Below are 25459 nucleotides of genomic sequence, written 5' to 3' on the forward strand. Positions count from 1 at the left end.
TTTGTGCACTTCCACAGTAGAGCCGTCGTTTCTAAGCTTTTTTAGGGCTAAACCGCTCGCCTATTTGTTTCCTTTTACATACGGAAAAGAACAAGCTGATGCATTAAAAATGTGGTTTACGTGTCAGATATTAATGAAGCCTCGGTAACCTTGGTGATATTTGTACTATTCGCGATGTTAAGTCACAATGACGACCTCTCGTGGATTTAGGCAGAACTAGCTTCGAGGGGGTGTTCAATGTCAAACGCTGAGCGCAAATGCTGTTGAAACAAGTAGGTAATATTCAATATTTATTTTTACATGTTTCAAATTAATTATTGGGTAATATAATACAATAGCTATTTGTATAGCAAGGGAGGAAAGTGCTACTTTTCCTTCCGAGAATAAAGTTTCATTAAGGGAGGAAAAGGCACTTTACTCCCATGTTGTACATATGATTTTTCCACCTTCCTCAAATAACAAGTCATTTTTTCATTTCTAAATAATTTATTTATGTAATTTAGACCATCACACAGCGTACAAGATCATATATTCACACTACAGCAAATTACTGAAAAAACATTGTTAAAAAACGATACACTGTACCTGGCGTTTTTAGATATGAAAAAGGCGTTTGATATGGTCAATAGAAAAGGAATATGGCAAAGCCTGATAAACAAGGAAGTAGATGAAAAACTTGTAAGTGTAATAATGAGTTTGTATGTCAACACAAAAAACCAGGTCAGGACAAGTAACTTAATCTCAGGCGAATCTTCGAACAACGACGGGGTTAGACAAGGTGGAGTGCTGAGCCTACTGTTATTTATTTCTGTTATGGATGAAGTTATTAAAAAGTGTTGGAAAAACTAAAAAATGCGCTGTAGGGTATAGAAATTTGCAGCAAATAAAAATTCAAGCCTCTGCATTTGCTGATGACATTGTACTAGTTGCAAGAACTGAAAAGGCTCTCGCAGATAACATAAAAATCTGGGCCGAAGAACTAAAAAACTACAACTTAATAATAAATATGGAGAAAACTAAAGTAATGACAATAGCCAACAAAGAAGCAACTGTAAATATTAAAATCGAAGGGCAAAAAATCGAGCAAGTAGAGTTCTTTAAATATTTGAGAATAATGTTAAACAACAAAGGTACACAAGAAGATGAAATTGGAAACAGAATAAAACTGGCAACGAGAACTTATTATTCACTCTATAAAAATTTCCTAAACAAAAAAGAAATATCGAGAAAAACCAAAATGACAGTATATAAATCCGTATACATGCCAATTACAATATATGGGGCAGAAAACTGGGTACTCAATGACAGACAAAGAAAAAGATTACAAGCTACAGAAATGAGATACTTAAGAAAAGTGGTGGGAGCAAGAAGATTAGACAAAAGAAGAAACGAAGAAATAAGACATGAATTACAGGTAAAATCGCTCAACGAAATAGTTGAAGAAAAGAAGTTAAAATGGGCTGGACACATGATAAGAATGAGTGGCTACAGACAAGTGAAAATGACATGGGAGGCCAAAGCAGTGGGTAAAAGCACGAGGGGCAACCAAGGAAAAGCTGGAACACTAGTGTAAACGAAATACTTAAGAAAAGAGGAACATCGTGGCAAGAAGCAATAGTTTTAGCAGCAGATAGGAAGAAGTGGCGTAAATTTGTAGAGAGTATTATGTAAAGGAGGAATCCTCGACACCTATTGTAAAAGAGGCAATCGATTATGTATGTATGTATTATTTATGTAAATAACTGACAAAATTTACTAGAGAACTAAAACTAACAAGTAGGTACATTATAACTGTCAACTGTCAAGTATAAGTCAAAATATTAATGTAAACATTGTTAAATCAAAATAACAATTTACTGTTTTTTACCATTCTACAAAATACAATGTGTTCTATAAATAAACCTTAAAGTGTATAGATACTTACGTAATAGATAAGAGAATATTGTACAGGGTTCAATAAGTTATTTCATCAATGATATTCCATGACGTCACTTTTACTTTTACTCCTTAGGGGGGAAAAGTACAACTTTGCTCCCTACAATCAGGTCAGGAAAAGTATACTTTCGGTAGAGGTAGGTGGAAAAATGATTATCCTAATACCTCTCTTTAAAAAAGGAGACAAATCGGACCCGAAGAATTCACTTATTAAACATAACATTAAAATTAACAACCAAAGTGATAACAAACAAATTGAATGAAATTATAATATTAGCAGAAAAACAACAAGGTTTTAGGTCGGGAAGGTCATGCACTGACGCTATATTTATTATAATGAGGCAGGTTTAAAAAAAATCGTTGGAATAATAGGTCTGGATCCCGCGTATGAAAAAAAAGTTCATTAATAGCAAGCTGAAAATTTGTTCGGATAGTCTTTCGGAAGTCTAGTCGGATAAACTTTGATATTCGGGAACACTGGAACAGGGGCAGTTTTAATTGTGGAACAGGTTAAAAATTTGGAACGGTCACACCACGAAAACGGCACATTTATTTTGTCCAACAGAACAGACTTAAACTCTCCGAATAGAGATTAAACTCTCATGCAGAAATCAGACTGCTATTTATCACCTGTCATAATTCCTGTCATTTGACATATTCTACATGTTCCACTCATTAAAGCGCCCATTTGGTGATAAATAGCAGTCTGATTTTTGCAGGAGAGTTTAATCTGTTTTTAACCTGTTCCACAATTAAAACTGACCCTGTTCCAGTGTTCCCATATATCAAAGTTTGTCCGACTAGACACCCTTAAGCTATTAACAAATTTTCAGCTTGCTATTAATCAACTTTTTTTCATACGCGGGATCCAGACCTATAAAACAAACCGACATATTTATGTTTCGTGGACCTTAAGAAAGCATTTGACAGGGTCAAATTAAAAGGACGTTATCCATTTGTTATACTTAAAAACGGTACCTTTAGGAATAATTATTAAGACAATCGAAAACATCTACCAGAACAACACAATAAAAGTAAAAGTGGAAGATGAACTAACTGACCCAATTAACGCCGGCAATGGGATAAGACAGGGTTATTCCTTGAGTCCTTTATGGTTCAACCTTGTCATGGACGAAATAATCAAAAAAGTAAGAACTGAAAAGGATATCAAATGGGCGAAAAACAACTTAAAATAATCTGCAATGCAGACGATGCAATTCTAATCTCTTAAAGTGAATATGATTTACAACGTATGCTGCACCAATTTAACATAACCGCTAGAAAATTTAACATGTTAATTTCCCCAAAAAAGGCAAAATGCATGGTTATAACAGCAAATACAATAAGATGTAAATTGGGGCTGGAAGGTCAGATAATAGAAAAAGTGATGGAGTTTAAATTTTTAGGCAGCAAACTATCCAGCTACGGAAGGCTCAAAATAGAAGAGGAAGATCAAGTGAATAGGGCAACAGAGCCGTAGGTTGCCAGAATCACACAATATAGAGAAATAAAAATATCGGAAAAGAAATTAAAGGCATAATTTAAAAAAACAGTCATCAGACCAATAATGACATACGCGGCAGAAACACTACCCGACATAGAGAGGACAAAAAGTTTGCTCGAAACAGCGGAGATGAAAATCGATGGTAAGACTTTATGGGGCAGAGCTAGAAATACAGATATACGACGGAGATGCAAGGTGGGTAACATTAATAACTGGGTAAAAAAGAGAAAAATAGAATAGAATGACCACATAAGACGAATGACAACAAATAGAGTAGTAAGGAGAGCGCGAGATGGTTTCCCAATAGGAAGGCGATCAGTGGGAAGACCACGAAAACGATGTAACAACAACTTACTAGAGGCACATTGAAAAAACAGACAGAGTCATGTCTATACAAAAATAATAAGAAGAAGAAGAAGAAAAAGAAAAAGAAGAAGAAGAAGAAGATGAAGCAAATGATATTCACGTTTCAATAAAAGTTGGCGTCGATGTTAAATAAAAAGTTTGTAACAAAAACATGTGAAACTAAATAATAATGAAAATTACTACTTGTTTCAAATGCATGTGTGCTCAGCGTTTGACATTAGCAAACCCCTTGAAGCTAGTTCAGCTGAAATCGATGAGAGTTCGTCATTGTGACTTAACATCCCTATTAATGATAGTAGTATTAACATACTACTATTCCTATTCTGCCACCACCACTTGGTACACTATACTGCGAGAGATAAGTTAGGGATATAAAAAATTATGCTCATTTTCATAGTCTATTTTTTTCTGAACAGATTAACGGGTTCCGCTATTTTCTTTAAAATATTTTAGATTTTTCTTTGGTATTTACACAGTTGTGTAAACTTTTTACTCAAACTTTTTTTTGTACTTATACCAGGTGAAATTAAATAAATGTTTTTCTCATGCTAAATTTGAGACACCCTTTAGGGAGGATGATCTAGAAATGTGAGAATACATCGAAATCGTATTGTAGTCTTATGTTTTGTCAACATTTTGTTTTTTGAATGTCCTTGATATCTTTAGAAACAAAGAAAATATTTGGTTTTACTCTCTAACATGTGTTTTAACTGAAACAAAACTAAATTAACAAAAAAACATAACAGTAAAAAAACTTTTAAAAATAGAAAGGCACATAACCTAAACAGTTTTTGTCGACACCTATAAGAGTTATTTGTCGACAAGGTAAGCGGTATGCATAACGCAATATAAGAGCCACGATATTGTTTAATGGAGGCTCTGTGATGTTTTGGAATGGAAATTCGGATTTGGTATCTGCGTGAAGGCTCTTTAAAAAGCGAGAGGTACATTATCTTAGATTTTTTTCTTTGAACACTGTGTTTCTTTCGCTCTATATATAGGAAATAATTTCATCTGAGTGGTGGGATAAGACATGGCCTCCTCACGTACCGCATGTCGTTTGTGAAAACACATAGTAAAAAGAGTAAAACCGTCTAGCTTCTTTGTTATTAGATATATCAGAGAAATTAAAAAAATAAAATGTTCACAAATGCAAGACTACAACATAATACCGATGTAGAATCCACCTTTGTACCTTTTTCTCCCTACATGGTGTCTCAAACGTTTGTTTCGGTTCAAATACCTGTTAATCTACAAAACCCTCTATTTTTTGGTTCTAAAGATATCAGGGATATTCAAAAAACAGTATATTCACAAAATGTAAGGCTACAATATGTTTGATGTATTCATTTGTACCTAATTCTCCCTACAGGGTGTCTCAAACTTAACAAAAGAAAAACATTTTTTTTCACCCAGTATAGGTACAGAAAAGCATGTTGAGTAAGCCTTTGCACATTTGTCTAAATACTAAAGTAAAATCTAAAATAATAAAAAAGCGGAATCCGAAATCTGTTCACGAAAAAATCAACTATGAAAATGAGCATAAAGTACCCCGCACAAACCTTATGGATAGCAAAAATATATATGATTGTTTAATGAATTTTATCTGTGAAACTAAAATTAACCTCTAAACTTTTAATCCTGATATTTTGATATATTATGTTCATATGAAAAAAGAAGAAGATGTATAATGGAAAAATGTGGTGAGCAACTTGGACAGTCCATAGCGGCCAGCTGCGGCTTTTGAACTGAGTAGAGAGCTGTGGAAGAGTTTGCTATGGAACTCTAAGGACCTCATTGCCTTCTTTATGTATGAATAGAAAACAAAGAGTTGTGACTGGCTAATTGACACCCAAGTCTATGCCATAAAAGAAAAAAAAACCTTATGGAAATTAGGTCTCAGTGGATTTCGTTCATACTTTGGGAAAATACTCTTTGAAGCATCCTGATAAAAAGTTCTCATGGGCACAACTCAATCGTATGAAGGATTTTCAAGATATAGAGGCACAAACTCGGAAAATTATAAGATTTACTGGGTATTCCAATTCCCTGAGTTACTGGTTATCTGGCACCATGTAGAAGTTTGGAACAAGGAAAAGTACTAGTAGTCTAGGATTTTTTCCTAGCTATCCAATGGTGACCTTTACTTTGACCTTGACCTTCCTTGGACGTCATCTTCTAGAGTTTTGAGAGTTTTCGGCATTAAATCGATTTAAACAGATTACTAATGGGTTTTTGGCATCGCTAAATACAAATATGCCATCAGAATTGACCTCCGGAGGACATGGTGGCCAGGGCCACTGCAAGGGACGTCATCTTCTAGAGTTTTGATGGTTTTCGGCATTTAATTGATGCAAATGAATTACTGGAGTGTTTTTTGAGGTCGCTAAACACGAATATGCCACCAGAACCGACTCCAGGAGCACCTGGTTTCCAAGATCAATGAAAGGCGCTTCTGGAGTTTGGAGGGTCTTTGGTACTACATTAATGCAAACGGATTGGTTATAGGTTTTTGGGGTTGCTGAACACGAATACGTGATCAGCACAGACTCAGGAGCACCTCTTGCCTAAGACAGGTTATCTTCCGAAGTTAAACACCTAAGAGTAATCCATTTGATTCCTCCATTTGATTCTTCCGAAACTCAACAAAATAACCTGCCTTAGGCACCAGGTGCTCCTGAGTCTGTGTTGATCACGTATTCGTGTTCAGCAACCCCAAAAACCTATAACTAATCCGTTTGCATTAATGTAGTACCAAAGACCCTCGAAACTCCAGGAGCACCTTTCATTGACCTTGGAAACCAGGTGCTACGGGAGGCGGTTGTGGTGGCATATTCGTTTTTAGCGACCTCAAAAAACCCTCCAGTAATTCATTTGCTTCAATTAAATGCAGAAAACCATCGAAACTCTAGAAGATGACGTCCGTTGAAGGTCAAGGTCAAAAAAAAGGTCGCCATTGGATAGCCAGGAAAAAATCCGAGAACTAGTACTTTTCCTTGATACAAACTTCTACATGTTGCCAGATAACCAGTAACTCAGGGAATTGGAATACCCAGTAAATCTTATAATTTTCCGAGTTTGTGCCTCTATATCTTGAAAATCCTACATACGATTGAGTTGTATTCCCAAAGACTATTCTTCCAAAGTGGGAACGAAATCCACTGGGACCTAATTTCCATAAGGTTTGTGCGGGGTACTTTCTATATCCTTAACTTTTGCCTGGCAATAGTTTATATAATATTAATCTATTTTAATTTTACAAAATATTTTACGTCATAATGAAATTCACGCATTCATTTTATGTCAAATCCAAAGAAAAGGTATTACATATAGCCAAACATTGCAACGCGATTTCATTTATTTTACAGAGTGTTCCATCACGAACTTTAGGGCTTCTTGGTCCGATAGAAGAAATTCCAAATGATACAGCCTTTATCACTAAACATCCACTGCAGCATATTATTTCTGGAGATTATAACAAAGTTCCTATAATGATGGGGTACACTTCAAATGAGGTAATTTTAAATTATTTTTCTGTTAAAAAAATTTATTTTCTTACAGATAAGATACTACACTAAGCATCAAAATTAACGCACCACCTTAAAAATGGGACATTTTTGATGTCTCGTATTTCCTAAACCTGTTGTCCGATTCGAGTGATTTTTTAGTATGTTATAGCTTTGTTTTTCAAGAATATCGATGTAATAATATTATTGCTCTAGAGGTAAGTGTGATTGTATACCAGGTGTAACAATGGTAGTGTGTTTTTCCCTCAAAGTTTGGAACACCCTGTGGAAAATTCTAGCGTATATAAAATATTGAAATTAAAACTTGATATAGCCTTAGGCTTTCTTAACATTTTGCTTTTTTACTCATTCGTTTGTGTTGGATAATAAAAAAGTTAGGTACTTTAACAACTAGCAATGTTATTCATCAATACAGGGTGTTTCTAAATAAGTGCGACAAATTTTAAGGGGTAATTTTGCATGAAAAAATAATGACAGTTTGATTTATATACTATTGTGTTTCAATTTATCAATAAACGATAGAATAAAATTTTTAATTTTTTTAATATAACGCGGGCACATAAATTTGATACACCCTGTATATTGATTTGTAAATATTTATTAGAAGTTAGTTTTCAACGCAAAATGGTTTCTCCTTAATGAATTTTTCCATGAAGAATATTAAAAACATTTTTGTAAATAAAAGTGAAGTGAAAGTTAAATAGGATTAGTATTTTAAACCGATTGTTTATTACGGGAAATATAGAAGCCATAGGTAATTAGTTCTTAGAAAATTAAGGTAAAGAAAGTTTGGAATTTTAAATATGTTTGTTTAATGATAGGAATATGTAGATAATTTCCGAAAAGTCATTAGCTTCGAGTAGAAATATTGTTTGAAAGAATGACTGGGTTTTTCGATTGAAACAGAGGGAGGTGGAGAGAGAAATGTTTCTGATTGGCTTGGGAATTTGGAATGGGGAAAGTTTTGTTTGAATGTTGAGATAGTTTTGGAAAGAGGAATTCATTATGTTATCGGTCTCCGAAAGGGGCAGTCAAAAGTTTTCGTGAGTAGTTCAGCAGCAAGTACCAGTGTTTTGTTTTGATAGTGGGAGTAGCCGAAAAGTGGTACGAGAGACAAATCAAATCGAGAAGAAATACTTCTTTGATTATGTACAGTCCAAGAGAGTAAGTTACAAGAATTATCATTATAAAAATTATTTGTGACACCAAGTAAAACAGATACTTGGGTCTCAGGAGATTATTGTTGAGAGAAAGAAATGAGATAGTTTTGGAGTTTATTGAACGAGTACTGGCAAAAAGGAGGCCTGGCTTGTGTTTTGGAGAAATAGTTGCTGGTATCCTGCTGGATTGTTTGCTGAGAACGGAGAGGGCTTTGATTGGTAGCCTTACATAATCAACAAGAGGAGCTGTTTGGGTCAAGAGGAGACATCATTGTGTGTGAATCAAAAGGTCAGTCAATAACCTATGTGATAGATTTTTTCTTTATAATCAGAAGTCAACGGCGGATCCAGCAACCTTGCAAGGAGGGGGCAATGAAATAAAAATTTTCTCGTCACTCGCGTACGCAGGATTCTCTTTCGGTATGGGCTGTTACTTTATTTTTCTTCATGTACCTACCATGTCCTTTCAGAACGTTGGTTACTATCATAGCTATCTTAATTTTATTCACTGCCACCCTAAATCAACCACGAAGTGCTTTTTCGTCCTGCACTGCGTTTGCCTTCTATTTTCACTTGCATAATATTTTGCAGCAACCTATATTTGAAACTTCTCATTACATGTCCAAAATATACTCCACTTTTCTCTTCTTGATGCCTTCTATAATCTCAGTAGTCTTGCTGAGACGTTCTAGTATTGTGGAGTTTTGAATATTCTTCACCCAAGATACTTTTTCTTCTATAGAACCACATTTCGAAAGCCTCAAGACGATTTAGGTAATAGATCGATTTTATTCACAGTCCAAGACTCGACACCATACAGTAAGACCGAGAACACGTACTTTGGAGAAAGAATTATGTTTTGTTACATTCCGTTATTCAGTTGTCAACAGGACACAAAACTCACTATTTATTTTCAATCGTAATTATCTCTTTCTTAAAAAAAGGCGACACCAGGCGAAGTCTCAAGGAGGGGGCAATTGACCCCATTGACCCCCCCTTGGATCCGCGTCTGTCAGAAGTTAATTTTTTGACGTAAAAGCATATGAATTTAAGATTCCAACATTTCAAAAGTTTAATAGGAAGTATAAGTAATTTTGCGAATACCAAATTTGTTTGTTTAGCTGGGTTTATTAATGGTATCAAGAACAAAGCGATAAATATTTGTTTGAATTAGATTAATTTATATGGTAAAAGTTTCTTTTGGACAGTTATGCCCACAGAATTTAATTGGTAAATTTAGAGAACATTGCTTTTGATAATAAAGGTAATTGAATGTTTTTATTTATGATTTCTTTATTTATTTCCTTTTCCTATTTTATCCCGATAAGGATCAACTAAGAGATACTGAAACTTTATATTATGATTATATACTGATTTTTATATTATAAAAAGGCACCCTGAGATTCTTTCTTAATTTTTATGTATGATTTGCGTTAATTAAATAATTGATCAAATACATAATAATGAATATAAAAGTAATAGTAAGCAGATCTTAACAAGATGGCGAACCAACTTAAGACGTGAAAGTATCCCTGGTTGTGAATTTGAAGGGAGAGGAAAAGGAAAAACAGGTGAAGGAAAATTTATTTGTCCGTCGGAAAAAGTTGATATATTTAAAATTTATGAAATATTTTGTTTGAGTTATTTTTATCTGGGTACAATTTTACGTATTTATTTTATTTTTGATTGATTTGAATTTTGATAAATTTGAAAATTTGTGTGATAAATTGATTATATTTGGGGAGAGAAAATTTTCGTCTCTACAGCATAAAAGGTATCTTCGAATTTCGTATCAGGCGGGGATAAATTTTAACTATATGTCGATAACAGCCAGAAGCAAAAGCAAAGAAAACAAAAAACAAGAAGAACATTTGGAACAAGAAGAACATATAGAACAAGAAGACATTTTCGAAACAACAATCATGGCATCAGAACAACAGGAATTATCAGGAATAGATAAATTATTACAACTGATGCAACTCCAGTCACAAAAAATGGATCGAACATTAAAGAAAATGGATAAAATGCAAGAAAATCAGGAAGAAACAAAACGAGTAATGCAAGAAATCAGGAGGAAACAAAACAAGCAATAGAAGAAAACAACAGAAATATAGAGAGTATCAAAAAGGAAATGGTTAAAAAAATCGAACAGATTGCAGAAAAGAGCGAGAAACAGGAGATAGAGATTAAAGAAATCAAAATCAAAATGAAGAAGATAAACAATTTCCAGAAAAAGGAACTAGAAAATTTAGAAACCAAATTTGAAAATGCATTACAAGAAGACAGGCGAGAAATAGAAAGAAAAATGGAGGAAATCAAGAATCAACAAAATTCCGGAGAAAGAAAGGAAACGATTAATCATAGTACAGAGGATGTGAAAATAAGATTTGGCGGGGATGTAAAAAAATTACACCCAGTAATTTTCATAAATAATTAAAAAAAAAAGAAAGTACGATATATCGGTAACTTCGAAACAGCCAAAGAAACGATAAGGAACCATCTTAAAGATGAGGCAAGTTTATGATTTGATAGCAAAGAAGAAGAATTGGACAATTGGCATAAATTCGAACAAAATTTCCTGATTTATTTCTGGGAAAAATACAACAGCTAGAAATAAACAAGGAGTTGCAAAATGGGAGGTACCATGATAGAATGGGTATTTCAGAAAAAACATGCACTACAATTATACAACAATGCAAAACACCTACAGTACAATTATTCGTCCGAACAGTTAGTAGAACTGATAGCCAGACATTTTGAAGATACCTTAGAAGATCACATAACTTTACAAAACTACAAAGATATCGACAGTTTGTGACAATTCTTACAAATACGAGAAACAAAAATGAGAGAAAGAGAAATAAGAAGATCGCAAGAGAATTATAGACAACGCGAAAATCAAGACTATAGAGATAGAAGACAAAACTTTAGGAGAGATTATACAAGAAGAGATAGGAGAGAAAACGAAAATAGAGACGACAACGGAAGAGGAAACTAGGAACAAAGAAATCGGCAATGGAACGAAGACAGATATCGAGAAAACCAGAATAGAAATAACACCCGCACATATCAAGAAGACAGAAATGATAATAGAAGGAATGAACAGGAAAATCGTGGAAACCGATACGGGTCTGAGAGACCAAGAGAAAATATAAGAGCGGTAAACAATACGCAAATAGGTGAATATGAGGATGAGAGACAAAGCGACGGAAGAAGAAGCGAAGAAGAACAGCAAGCGTCTTTTCACGAAGGCGCTCACTAAACACAAAAGAAAAAACAGGAATTTTTTGTCACCCGAAGGAATTTATTAAATTAGCAGGAAATAATGATAAAAGAAGTGGATTTAATTTAAAATTTGTAGATGGTTTTATCAATGAGAAACCGATTAAAATTATGATTGATACTGGTTCGGAAATTACATTGATTAACAGGAAATTAATAGAAGAGGTTGATTTAACAAAACTTAATTTACAAAATTCCCAGGGTAAATTTAGTGGGCGCAAATAAACGGACTTTGGCAACAATAAATGAAAGAATACGAATAAAGGTACGATTGGGCAAGAAATTTTATGCACTACAATGTGTTATAATGCCCAACATGATACATGATATGATCGTAGGAGTGGATGAATTGTCAGAAAAACATGTGGTGATAGATTTCAAAAAGAATACGATGAAAATCACAGAGGAAAAAGAAAAAGAACCGGACATTCTGGAAATGGACAAGGAACATGAGAAACGGGAAAAGGATAATGTAGACAAAAAACAAACGGTGGAAATGAATTTGGCAATGAAGCAAGGACAGAGAAGAAAGAGGAGAAAGCAGCAGAAGATAAGTAAAGACAATGAAGCCTGGGATTCCTCGAAAAAAGAGATGAGCCCAGAAGAAGAAAAAGAAGAAAAAAGAGTGACAAAAGAAAATGAAGCTTGGGATTCCTCAAAAGAAGAGACGAGCCCAGAAGAAGAAGAGATCAGAATAGAAAAAGAAGGCGACAGAGATACCATTGAAACTGTGGTATTTGAAGAAGAAATATGCAAAATGGAGGAGACAGAATACCTACACAATAAACATGTATAAAGAATCGGAAGAAAACGAAAGAAAATTGACATGTGGAGAAGAAAAGGAGAAGGAACGGGGTGTAATATTGAGGGAGTATGAAAATCTAATAAATGAAGAAAACAGAGTAGCCAAAAAGTATGAAAAATTCATTTGAGGTTAAAGATGTAGGAAATTTTCGATCGAAAACGTACCCAATCCCATATAAGTACAGACACTGGGACAAAGGAAACAATTGTTTTTCAGGCGGGAATAAATATTTTGACATAAGAGAAAACTGTTGTTGTCGAGAGAAAATAATTTTTTTGTTGCACTTATTAAAAACGATTTTATCTCAAAACAAGGCGGGGATGTTATTGTGTTTCAATTTATCAATCAAAGATAGAATAAAAATTTTAATTTTTTTGATATAACGCGGGCACATAAATTTGATACACCCTGTATATTGATTTGTAAATATTTATTAGAAGTTAGTTTTCAACGCAAAATGGTTTCTCCTTAATGAATTTTTCCATGAAGAATATTAAAAACATTTTTGTAAATAAAAGTGAAGTGAAAGTTATTTAGGATTAGTATTTTAAACCGATTGTTTATTACGGGAAATATAGAAGCCATAGGTAACTAGTTCTTAGAAAATTAAGGTAAAGAAAGTTTGGGAATTTTAAATATGTTTGTTTAATGATAGGAATATTTAGATAATCTCCTAAAAGTCATTAGTTTTGAGTAGAAATATTGTTTGAAAGGATGACTGGGTTTTTCGATTGAAACAGAGGGAGGTGGAGAGAGAAATGTTTCTGATTGGCTTGGGAATTTGGAATGGGGAAAGTTTTGTTTGAATGTTGAGATAGTTTTGGAAAGAGGAATTCATTGTGTTATCGGTATCCGAAAGGGGCAGTCAAAAGTTTTCGTGAGTAGTTCAGCAGCAAGTACTAGCGTTTTGTTTTGATAGTGGGAGTAGCCGAAAAGTGGAACGAGAGACAAATCAAATCGAGAAGAAATACTTCTTTGATTATGTACAGTCCAAGAGAGTAAGTTAAAAGAATTATCATTATAAAAATTATTTGTGACACCAAGTAAAAAAGATACTTGGGTCTCAGGAGATTATTGTTGAGAGAAAGGAAGGAGAGAGTTTTGCAGTTTATTGAACGAGTACTGACAAAAAAGAGGCCTGGCTTGTGTTTTTGAGAAATAGTTGCTGGTATCCTGCTAGATTGTTTGCTGAGAACGGAGAGGGCTTTGATTGGTAGCCTAACATAATCAACAAGGAGGAGCTGTTTGGGTCAAGAGGAGACATCATTGTGTGTGAATCAAAAGGTCAGTCAATAACCTATGTGATAGATTTTTTTTTATAATCAGAAGTTAATTTTTTGACGTAAAAGCATATGAATTTAAGATTCCAACATTTCAAAAGTTTAATAGGAAGTATAAGTAATTTTGCGAATACCAAATTTGTTTGTTTAGCTGGGTTTATTAATGGTATCAAGAACAAAGCGATAACTATTTGTTTTAATTAGACTAATATATATGGTAAAAGTTTCTTTTGGACAGTTATACCCACAGAATTTAATTGATAAATTTACAGAACATTGCTTTTGATAATAAAGGTAATTGTATGTTTTTATTTATGATTTTTTTTATTTATTTCATTTTCCTATTTTATCCCGATAAGGATCAACTAAGAGATACTGAAACCACGAGAGAAGATAAGTATAACATATGATAATTTAGACATCTTTTTATATTATAAAAAGGCACCCTGAGATTCTTTCTTAATTTTTATGTATGATTTGCGTTAATTAAATAATTGATCAAATAAATAATAATTAATATAAAAGTAATAGAAAGCAGATCTTAACAATACATATGTCTGCAAATGTTTCGTTTCCAAGATACCAGATGTTGAATTTTTTCTTACAAACTGACGATTTATTTATTGCTCTAAAACTGGTTGAGATGTGTGTGTGTGTGTGTGTGTGTGTGTGTTTGAGCATTATTGGCTTCGGAGTCAATGTCTATTCGCCATCTTACCTTTTTGGGATTATTTGTATTATTTATGCGGAAGCTCTAAAGGAGTGCTTCCTGCTTTCTACTGATTTGTTCAGGTATGTATCCTACCACAATCCGGCTCCAATTTTACAAAGAACTATTTTATATACCTATATCTAATTTTCAACGAATTTTGTTTTTATTTGAAATTATTTCTTTTCATGGTTGAGATATGCATATGAAATTTAGTAAGTTTTAAGAAGTAGTTATTGCGCATTTTTTGACATACAATAATTAAGAATTTGATATTCACCATTGGCGTGTATACGGGTATAAACCTTTTAGATACATCCCGTATGCACGCCAATGGTGAATATAAAATTCTCAATTGTATGTCAAAAATGCGCACTAACTGCCTCTTAAAAACTACCAAATTTCATTTGCATATCTCAACCGGTTTTAGAGCAATAAATAAATCGTCAGTTTGTAAGAAATAATTCAACATCCCGCATCTCGGAAACAAAGCAATTGCAGACTTATGTTTATAAAGCAAACGGTCATTATTTTTTCATGCAGAATTACCCCTTAAAGTTTGTCGCACTTATTTAGAAACACCCTGTATTGATAAATAACATTGCTAGTTGTTAAAGTACTTAACTTTTTTATTATCCCATATAAGCGAATGAATCAAAAAGCAAAATATTAAGAAAGCCTAAGCATATATAGAGGTTCCACAGTAAAACCACTCCTCTGTCGGTGCTTTGATCTCAAGAAGTAATACCGGTAGTACGCAATTGGTAATTTACCAGTGGTGGATGCGGGTTTTCCCTTAAATCCGTACGTTTCTATGCAACTATCAATGCGAGAGTGGGGCAAAAGCGACTAAGAACAATGCGCGATCTTCATGCGCGACTACAGATTTTACTTCCAATTTTTTGGAGAGTGGTTCTACTGTGTGGTTTCTATACTGTGGCCTAAGGTTATAGTTAAGTTTTAATTTCAATATCCACAGAGAACGGCAGTTCTCACCAGTGGCGCACAACACCCCTACATGCGACACTATATATACACGAAATTTTCGATTTTCTAAACCTGACTGAATTGAAAATTGGGCCAAATTCCATCTTAAAGTTTAGGAAAATACTCGTCCATCCATATGTTACTTCTCCATTTTGGTCCAAGGGTGTGGATTTTACGGCCCTTCCCATTTAAAGCCTGTTTTTCGTTCTCGTCCCCAAAACTCCCAAAAATTTCAAAAATTTAAGCCCGACCTTTACGGCTTCTGATAGCACAGATAATTTTGAAAATCGGTTATACCATTCAAAAGTTATCGAGTTCAGAAATATGACTCAATTTTTATTTAAAAAATGGAAAATGTTTGTGGATAAGTCAGAGAACAACACGTAATCAATCACAAAGAACTAAAAAAAGACTTAGAAAGTTATGATTGGTGCGAATATAATGCCTCAAAAAATGTTAATATTAAATGCAATCTATTATGTGAAATTCTAAATAAACTTATAGAAAAAAACAGTTATATAAAAAAACACAAAAGACGGGAAATGAAGCGTCAAAGTTGGATAACTGCAGGACTGGTTAAATCCATAAACACAAAAAATCTTTTGTATCGTAAACATGTCAAAGATCTTGGCAACGTTAATAAAAAAAATGAGTATTTAAATTACAGAAAACACCTGAATATATTAATAAAAAATGCTAAGAAAAATTACTTTAGAAATGAAATTGAAAAAAAAAAGAATGTTTCCAAAAACTTGTGGAATATTGTTAAAAGTTTGACAGGTAAAGAAACTGAAAAAAATATTACAGAAATAATTACAGAAGAAGGAACTACTTTAACAGATGGTGGAGTTATCTCTAATTCTTTTGCTCGTTATTTTACAGAAATTGGAGAATCTTATGCTAAAAAAATAATACCACCGACATCGTATCTCCCTAAATATAACAACGTGATGCATTCTATGTATTTAAGACCGGTCTCGGAAAGCGAAATTGAGGGAATTATTAAAACACTTAAAACGAACAAATCACCCGGTATTGACAACATTAGAACAGAAACAATAAGAACTATAGATAAACAAATCACCAAACCGTTGATGGATCTAATAAATTTAATATTTAAAAATGGTGAATGCCCAGACAAATTTAAAGAAACGGTAGTAATTCCTATACACAAGAAAGGAGATAAACTAAGTTTGTCAAACTACAGACCAATTTCATTAATCACTACTTTAACAAAAATCTTTGAAAAATGTCTTAAAATCAGATTAACATCTTTTCTTGATAAACACAACATATTATCGTCTTCTCAGTTTGGATTCCGTGAAGGTTTTTCAACAAACGACGCAATTATAGAACTCACCAATGAAATATATAATCGAATTGACAATAGCCAACCTACTGCTTGTGTGTTTCTAGATCTCGCAAAAGCTTTCGATACTGTAAGCCATCCAAAACTACTAGAGGCACTAGAAAATAGTGGAATACGCGGCACTGCTTATAATCTACTGAAATCTTACTTGGACCATAGACAACAAATTGTTAGGATAAATAATATCAATAGTAACAAACTTCACCTAAGATGCGGGGTGCCTCAAGGTACAGTATTAGGGCCACTATTATTCAATATCCACGTCAACGATTTATATAACCTTAATACTGAGGGAAAGATAATCAGTTTTGCCGATGACACTGCAATTTTATATAGCGCAGACAGTTGGGAACATTTAAGGGATAAAATTAAAGTAGATATGCACAAACTAATAAAATGGTTTAATTATAAAGGTTTAACAATTAATTATGAAAAAACCTTTTTTGTTCCGTTTTGCAGTTACAAAGTATCACTACCTCCTTATAGTGCTATAACAATTAAAAACACGAAAGGAAATATAATTATAAAATCAAGTAACAATATAAAATATCTTGGAGTAAAAATCGACTCTCATTTAAGGTGGGATGCCCACATAGATCAAATAACAAAGTGTTTGAGAGCCTTGGTTCCAAATTTCAAATTTCTCAAATCTAAAATAGATGTAAAATATTTAAAAATATTATATTATGCACTAGTTGAATCTAGAATTAGATATGGAATACTTGGGTGGGGCGGTGTACAAAAAACTTATTTAAAGAAAGTCGACATCTTACAAAAAAAAATATTGAAAATAATAATTAACAAAAAAATGACATACCCGTCTCATTTATTATTCTGTGATACTAACGTAATGGATACGAGGCAACTTTATATGTATTCCCTGGTATTATACACATACAACCATAAACATATCCTGCATACATTACCTCATCACTATGAGACTCGCACTAAAACCAACCAACACGTACAATTGGGAAATATTAAAAAATCCATAGGACAGAGATCTGCCATGTATCTTGCTCCAAAAGTATTTAATCACTTGCCGAACATATACAAGATATATATTAATACTCTTAATTCATTAAGTATGGTAAAATCTATATTCAAAAAGTATGTATTGAACCTTGATCGTAATATTGTACATAAGTTATTTGATTGACTTAACAAGTGAATGAAATTAAAAAAAATAAAAAAAAAATGATAAAAAAAATGATAAAAAAAGAATGTTTGCAATACAGTGGTTTGTTAAATTTACCCAGTTCCTTTATTTATAATATAAAAAAATAAAAGAAAATAAATAAATACATGTAAGATAATATAATGTTTGTACCTTGGCATTTAGTATACACATACTATATTCAATAACTAAACATTGTTACACACTATCCCCGTGTTCGACCAATAGGTTTTAACGGTAGTGAGTTAATGTTTCTTTATTTTCCAGGATTAACATGTAAAATTAAAAAGTAGAATGTAATAATGTAAAACGTAGAATATAAAGTTAAAATGTATGTATTTAATTCTTGTACTGTGAAATTAATAAACATTATTATTATTATTATTATATGTATGTATGTATGTATGTGGAAAAGTTAAACCGATCTGAATTTTTTTTTCTGTGTTTCAAGAGGGTGTGAGGCCGATCCAGAACCGGTCTAATTTTTGACTTCTGACTACCCGTAAGTCAGTTAGAGGGCTAGGTAGATACAAAATAGCATATTTTTTGGGCGTATATATCTTAGGTTTAAGAAAAGACAGGAAAACCACAAATACACCAAATCAATAGGGTTGAGTTAAGCTTTCAAATGGCGCCTAATCGATCAAGCTGAGATATACACACTGCTCACCATAACCAAAAAACTGAAAAATTAAACTTTGAAAATTTTGGTTTTTCGACAATTACTCAAAATTTCAACCTACGAATTGCGCCAATAACTGAGCGTTTGTAGAAGGACTCAGGACGCGTCTAACGGTGTATGCCTTATATCTGGGAAAATTCGAATTTTTAAGTTATACGCTTCATAAGTATGATCAAATCTATTTCTTATGGGAAAAACGGTTTTTCAAGCTCAATAATTCCTGTAATACGTTCAGTTATCATACTCGATTTGGATGCATCAGATACTACTTGTCAATACGTTTCAAATTCATGTTGAGTGATCAACATCAGGTAAGCCGTTCAGAAGTTATAGAGCTCCAAATTATAATTAGTCCAGGAACTGAAATTTTTCACTTCGCAATTTTTACAGAATGGATAGATTTGCTTGAAAATTTGACAATAAGTAGTGGATAGTCCAAGGATAAAAATCTATATGATACCGAAAGACGCTTTGACTATGGGGTGGTTGCCACCTCATCTCGAAGGTGGAATTTTTTTTTATATTTTGACCGCAAATGCTGGTAAAAATATTAATTATAAGCAAAAAATGTTCATTATACATTTTTTTGATAAAATTAATAGTTTTCGATTTATTAATTAGCGAAGCTGTTAGTTTTATATCGAAAAGATTACCAGATAACGGCAGTTCTCGCCAGTGGCGCAGAAATACAACCCCCTACACGCGACACTATTACATATATACACGAAATTTTCAATTTTCTAAATCTGACTGAATTGAAAATTGTGCCAACTCCCATCTTCAAGTTCAGAAAAAGACTCACCCATTCATAATATGTCAACCATCCATTTTGGTCCAAGGGTGTCGATTTTACGGCCCTTCCTATTTAGAGTCTGTTTTTCGTTCTGGTCCCCAAAACTCCCAAAAACTTCGAAAATTTAAGTCCGACTTTTGCGGCTTCTAACAGTACTGATCATTACCTTTCCAACGCATGTCTAATTTTGAACATTACCAGAGAACGGCAGTTCTCGCCAGTGGCGCACACCCCCCTACACGCGACACTATATATTTACAAAATTTTCGATTTTCTAAATCTGACTGAATTGAAAATTGGGCTAACTCCCATCTTAAAGTTCAGAAAAAGACTCACCCATTTATATATCAACCATCGATTTTGGTCCAAGGGTGTAGATTTTACGGCCCTTCCTATTTAGGGTCTGTTTTTCGTTCTCGTCACCAAAACTCCCAAAAAGTTTAAAAATTTAAGTCAAACCTTTGTGGCTTCTAATAAAACTGATCATTACCTTTCCAACGCATGTCTAATTTTGAAAATCGGTTATACCATTCAAAAGTTATGGAGCTTAGAAATGTGAATTTTTATTTAAAAAAGGGAAAATGTGGATATGTATGTATGTGTGTTTGAAAGTTAAACCGATTTGATATTTTTTCTCTGTGTTTAAAGAGGGGGTCAGGGCCGATTTAGAACCGGTGTAGTTTGTGACTTTTGACCACCCATAAGCCAGCTATAGGACTTGGTAGTTACAAAACGACATATTTTTTGGGGGAATATATTCGGATCAAGAAAAGGCAGGAGAACCGCAAATACATCAAATCAATAGTGTTGACTTAAGCTTTCAAATGGTGTTTAAGCCGTCAGGATCAGATATACACACGGCTCAGTATTGGGACCGTGCAAGTTCGGCAAAGCGACCTCTATTTCTACGCTCTGTACTTTTATTCGCACTTTTAATTATATTGGCCAATTATATTAGTCCTGGTTGCTGGATAATTGTCAAGACCATAGTCCAAAAAATAATAAGAAGAAAAAATAAGATGCAGGTTATGTTTAGCAAACGTAAACAATTGTATGTAGTAAATAAAATCAGTTATTAAAATGCAGTACTGCAAGCAATATACAATTAATAAATTTACCTTTATATAATAATTGCATATCATATCAATATTGTGGGGCAATATATAATTTTTCTGAGTCAATGACAGAAGGTATGAAATATACGTAAATTTGACAATTTCAATTGACAATATGAATTATTTAAGATAGTTGCAATATTTCTCCGCGACTCGCGCACCGTCGTTTCTCGTTTCCCTTTCCAAGTACTTGCACACCGCGAATAGCCGAAAAACTGAAAAACTAAACTTTGAAAATTTTGGTTTTTCGACAATTACTCAACATTTCAACCTACGAATTGCGCCACTAACTGAGCGTTTGTAGAGGGACTCAAGACGAATCTAACGGTGTATACCTCATATCCGGGAAAATTGGAATTTTTAGGTTATAGGCTTCATAAATATAATAAAATCTATTGTTTCTCAAGCTCAATAATTCCTGTAATAGCTTCAGTTATCATACTTGACCTTAGATCCATCAGATACTACTGGTCAATGCGTTTCAAACTCATGTTTACTGATCAAAATCGGTTAAGCCGTTTAGAAGTTATTAAGCTACAAAAGTATAATCCAATTAACGATTATTCCCAAAATGGTTTATGTAGTTGTAGTGGTTGCGACGCTAAATTTGATCTGGCAACGGGCAATCTGACTTCATTTACCGGCCATATCAATATTTTTTTTTCAATCTATTTCGAATAGAAAAAAATTTAGTGTACATTCGATGGACACTAGATCATTTGGGAGATAATGCAACAAAGGTGACCATTTATAAAGCTTGACGAGTAATAGATGAACATTGCATGCAACTTCATACATTTAATTTATAAATAACTTTGAAAAACTCCTGATACAAGAATAAAAAACCGCTAAACGCCGTAAAAATTAGTGGCGCATAAAATATTCCAGCTACAAAAGATCTGATATGAATGTTACGTGGCGCGAAAATGGATTTTCATTTGATGCAAAACAAAATTCTAGTTTTATTTTAAAATATTTTTCCATAATATTTGCTAAATTTGAAGTAAACGCGCCACAAAAGAGTTTCAAAATTCAAACTGTATCAAAGTTACTCTTTTGTGGCGCGTTTACTTCAAATTTAGCAAATATTATGGAAAAATATTTTAAAATAAAACTAGAATTTTGTTTTGCATCAAATGAAAATCCATTTTCGCGCCACGTAACATTCATATCAGATCTTTTGTAGCTGGAATATTTTATGCGCCACTCATTTTTACGGCGTTTAGCGGTTTTTTATTCTTGTTTTATATACGCTAGAATATTCCACAGGGTGTTCCAAACTTTGAGGAAAAAACACACTATAATTTTTACACCCGGTATACAATGACACTTACCTCTTTAGAAATAATATTATTACGTCAATATTCTTGAAGAACAAAGCTATATTATACTAAAAAAATCACTCAAATTGGACACAGGTTTAGGAAATATGAGTCATCAAAATGTCCCATTTTTAAGGTGGTGCGTTAATTTTGATGCTTAGTGTATTTTTTTACCTTTCAGAGATAACGTGGCATGATGGTACATAAAGTATAACGTGCGGACTCCAGTCCGCACATTCAGAAAAGGTCCAAAAAACAAATATTTTCGGACAAACGGTTTGAGAACTTGTCAATTGTTTAAATATAAAGAAAAAGAAACATTTGCAAACAAATTTATTATAACTTGCACTTAAACTCATGCTTCAAAAATAAAAGTGAACGGATATATTCTTTTCACATTCTGAGTCCTATAAATCACAAAAACCTAAATTAAAAAAATACAAAACAATTATTTCTAAGAAACTAAACAATGACTAAATAAAAAACAAATGTTTGAGCTGCGCGAAGTAGATACATGAATGAACGGAAATAAGTCAATCTTCGCTGCTGTCTTCGGAGATTCTAAGATTCTCTCCTCAATGTCTTTTTCCATGTCGGTATCGTGGTCCTGTACTTCTTCATAATCTCCTTCCAAACTAGCATCATCATCGTCAGGTTCAGCTTCTGGCTCAGAGTCAGAGAGAAATTCCGCATGCAGCTTCTCAAGATATGCTAGTTGCTTTTCGAAACTCATCTTAAAAAATCTGTAACAAAAATAAGTTTATATCAATCAAATATACAGAAAACGTAATCAGTAGATCACTCCCAATTATAAATAACATAAATATTTTTATATTTACCCACAAAACAAAATATTTTAAAATTGAATCTTACCTGAAGATTTGTGACAACTTGTATAACGTGCGGACTCACGTTCCGCAAGTCAATATAGCAGCAGAACTAAACGCACTAAGACAATTCTCACAACAGTACAGTGGAACCCCGATAAGTCGGCCCCCGATAACCCGGAAGTCCGGCTAACCCGGACCGATTTTCATCAGATAAACATTTTGATTTTCAATATTTTGTATTTTTCAATTTAATTGTGGCTTATTTCCAATCAAAATAGTTAATTATCAGACAATCCTTTCAACAATAAAAATGTATGTAATATAATATTTGAGAGATAATGTGTCTAGACTCTCTGTGTCGTGTACTTATGTGTGTAATTTGAACACGAGATTAAAAATGACTCATAGTACACGCCGCAGAAACAACAGCCAGCTGTCTGTAGCATCTATTCCTTTTTATTTCAAACTGTCAGCATTGTTTAGGAAAGACTATTTAAAAAATTCTTTTATAAACAATGGTCTTTAGTATTGTGTGTCTGGTATTGTTCTGCTTACGTTTGGGTTTGGTGTTTTTTTTAGTAATTTTAATGAGTAGGTAATACTGTGCATATTTATAAATATATTTCATGTTATTTCAATTCTAACGGAGTTTATCTGTAAGTATACCGTATTTTATTAATTTTTACCATATTCTCCGGCTATCTCGGATTTTCGATAACCCGGATCGGTCGTGGTCCCGATTAATCCGAGTTATCGAGGTTCCACTGTACTGAATAGAGTATCCCCTCACTTGAAGCTAGCGAGCACGCCACGACCGAGATCGTAATTAATCGTCAGAAATCGACAAATATTTAGACAAGCGGAATCATAGTCCGCACGTTAACTCTGAAAAAGTAGAAAGTAAGAATTAAGTTGAAGGATTCTATATTTAGGAACAGTCGATTGGAGAGGATTTTTGGTAAATAAAAAACAGTATCATTTATACAACCAAAAATATTTTAGGTGATCTGTCTCAGCTCTGAACTTATGGAAGATCAAGGCAAAGCTTTCGTAGACAATTTCGATATCGAGTTCATTTTGAACGCTATGATAGGAATTGAAAAAGGCAGCGAGACATCTAAAAAGTACGTACAACGGATACAAGAGATTTATAAGATGCCGAATGGTGAAATCAACAAGTACTTAGTAAGTGTTTAATATATTTTTTACCAAAATTTTTTATAAGCAAGACAACTTTGGAAGTGATTTTTTTTTAAGTTCTAAGTTTATACTAATAAAAATTATATTATATGTGAAAAAAAACTTGTATTCTATAATTGAATGGTGGGCTACAACAATGTTGTAAGCGACGTATTGGGTCAAAGTGAGGTTTTAATGCAAAATTATTGTATATCCAAAGACCAATACGAGCATCTTTCAATCTGGCTAAAAACATTTTGCCTTCCCTGAGTTTTTCTTACTGCAATGTTGGTACCCGTATGTTCATAAATAGCTTGTCAATATGTTTTTTTTTCATCTCCTGCATAATCTCAATTCTGTCGCTTACAACATTGTTGTAGCCCACCATTCAATTATCAATCCATAACTTATGTTTCATTTTTTAGGTATTATCAGATCTCTTCTTTGTAACAGGTGCCGTTGGTTGTGCCAAACATCACGCAGCTACGTCTGGTAAACCAGTTTATTTGTACAGAATGTCTTTAGATGCTGGCCTAAATATGTTTAAAAGATTAGCCCATCTTGACGATTTACCAGGTACAATTTAGATTATGTATTTGTCATTCGTCATCATTCATCATGTATCATTCCCTTTGCAAATATATTTATGAAAGATAAGCTTTCTAATTACATTTTTCCAAATAATTTGTATTTTGTATCATACCAATATTAACCATTTACCAATATTTCTTGCAGCATCTCCACCAGAACCTTTTCGGTGTTTTTCTCCTACTCCTCTAAGGAACTTCTCCTACTCCTCTAAAAAGTCTTTGTACTGGGTAAATACTGTCTCGACGTTAAACATGTCCAAACCGTCTTAACCCATGCTCTCTCATTTTGGGATCAATAATTGAGGCCACCTCTAGACATCCCTTAATATACTTGTAAATTTTTCACTTTCTGAGACTTCACTCATTCATGTAAGTATTTGTAATATCGCCACATATATTTATGTAAATTTAGTTACACACATCCTAGTTGGTGTTTTATAGAATTTTCCTTTCAGTATTATAAAAATCGTTCTCTCACACAATATACCACTCACTTCATTCCACGTCATTTATCCTATCCTAACCTGTTCTCCATATATTTCCCCATCACTCCGAAATACCGAAAATACGTTATACGTTATTAAAACTATTTACTTTTGACAATCGTTTCATGATTAAAAGTTATCATTTTACATATTTGCAATAACTCCCTCTTTAAATGAATATTCCAAGTATGTACTTCGTTTTTTCCAACCAAATTTCAAACTAAACTCCGCGTAGTTCCGCTATTATCGGATCCAACACTAATGAAAACTAATAAAGACTATAGACTAAGAGCCGGGATAGGTGAAATTTGCTAATCATTTTAGGCACGATAAAAGTCTATAACTTAAATAGTAGAACCTAA

General features: G+C 33.2%; 1 protein-coding gene across 2 annotated transcripts in view; it reads left to right on the plus strand.

Annotated features, from left to right (window-relative positions):
• Positions 1 to 25459, plus strand: part of LOC114335583 (esterase B1-like) — a 210499-nt gene that overhangs the window by 161295 nt on the left and 23745 nt on the right. For both annotated transcript variants that reach the window (XM_050659462.1, XM_028285840.2), the window contains 3 exons: positions 7174 to 7320; positions 23846 to 24028; positions 24448 to 24598. In XM_050659462.1, coding sequence (XP_050515419.1) covers positions 7174 to 7320; positions 23846 to 24028; positions 24448 to 24598 — 481 coding nt within the window. The remainder of the gene's footprint in view (positions 1 to 7173; positions 7321 to 23845; positions 24029 to 24447; positions 24599 to 25459) is intronic.

Source organism: Diabrotica virgifera, chromosome 8, assembly GCF_917563875.1.
Source record: "Diabrotica virgifera virgifera chromosome 8, PGI_DIABVI_V3a".
Taxonomy (NCBI): domain Eukaryota; kingdom Metazoa; phylum Arthropoda; class Insecta; order Coleoptera; family Chrysomelidae; genus Diabrotica; species Diabrotica virgifera.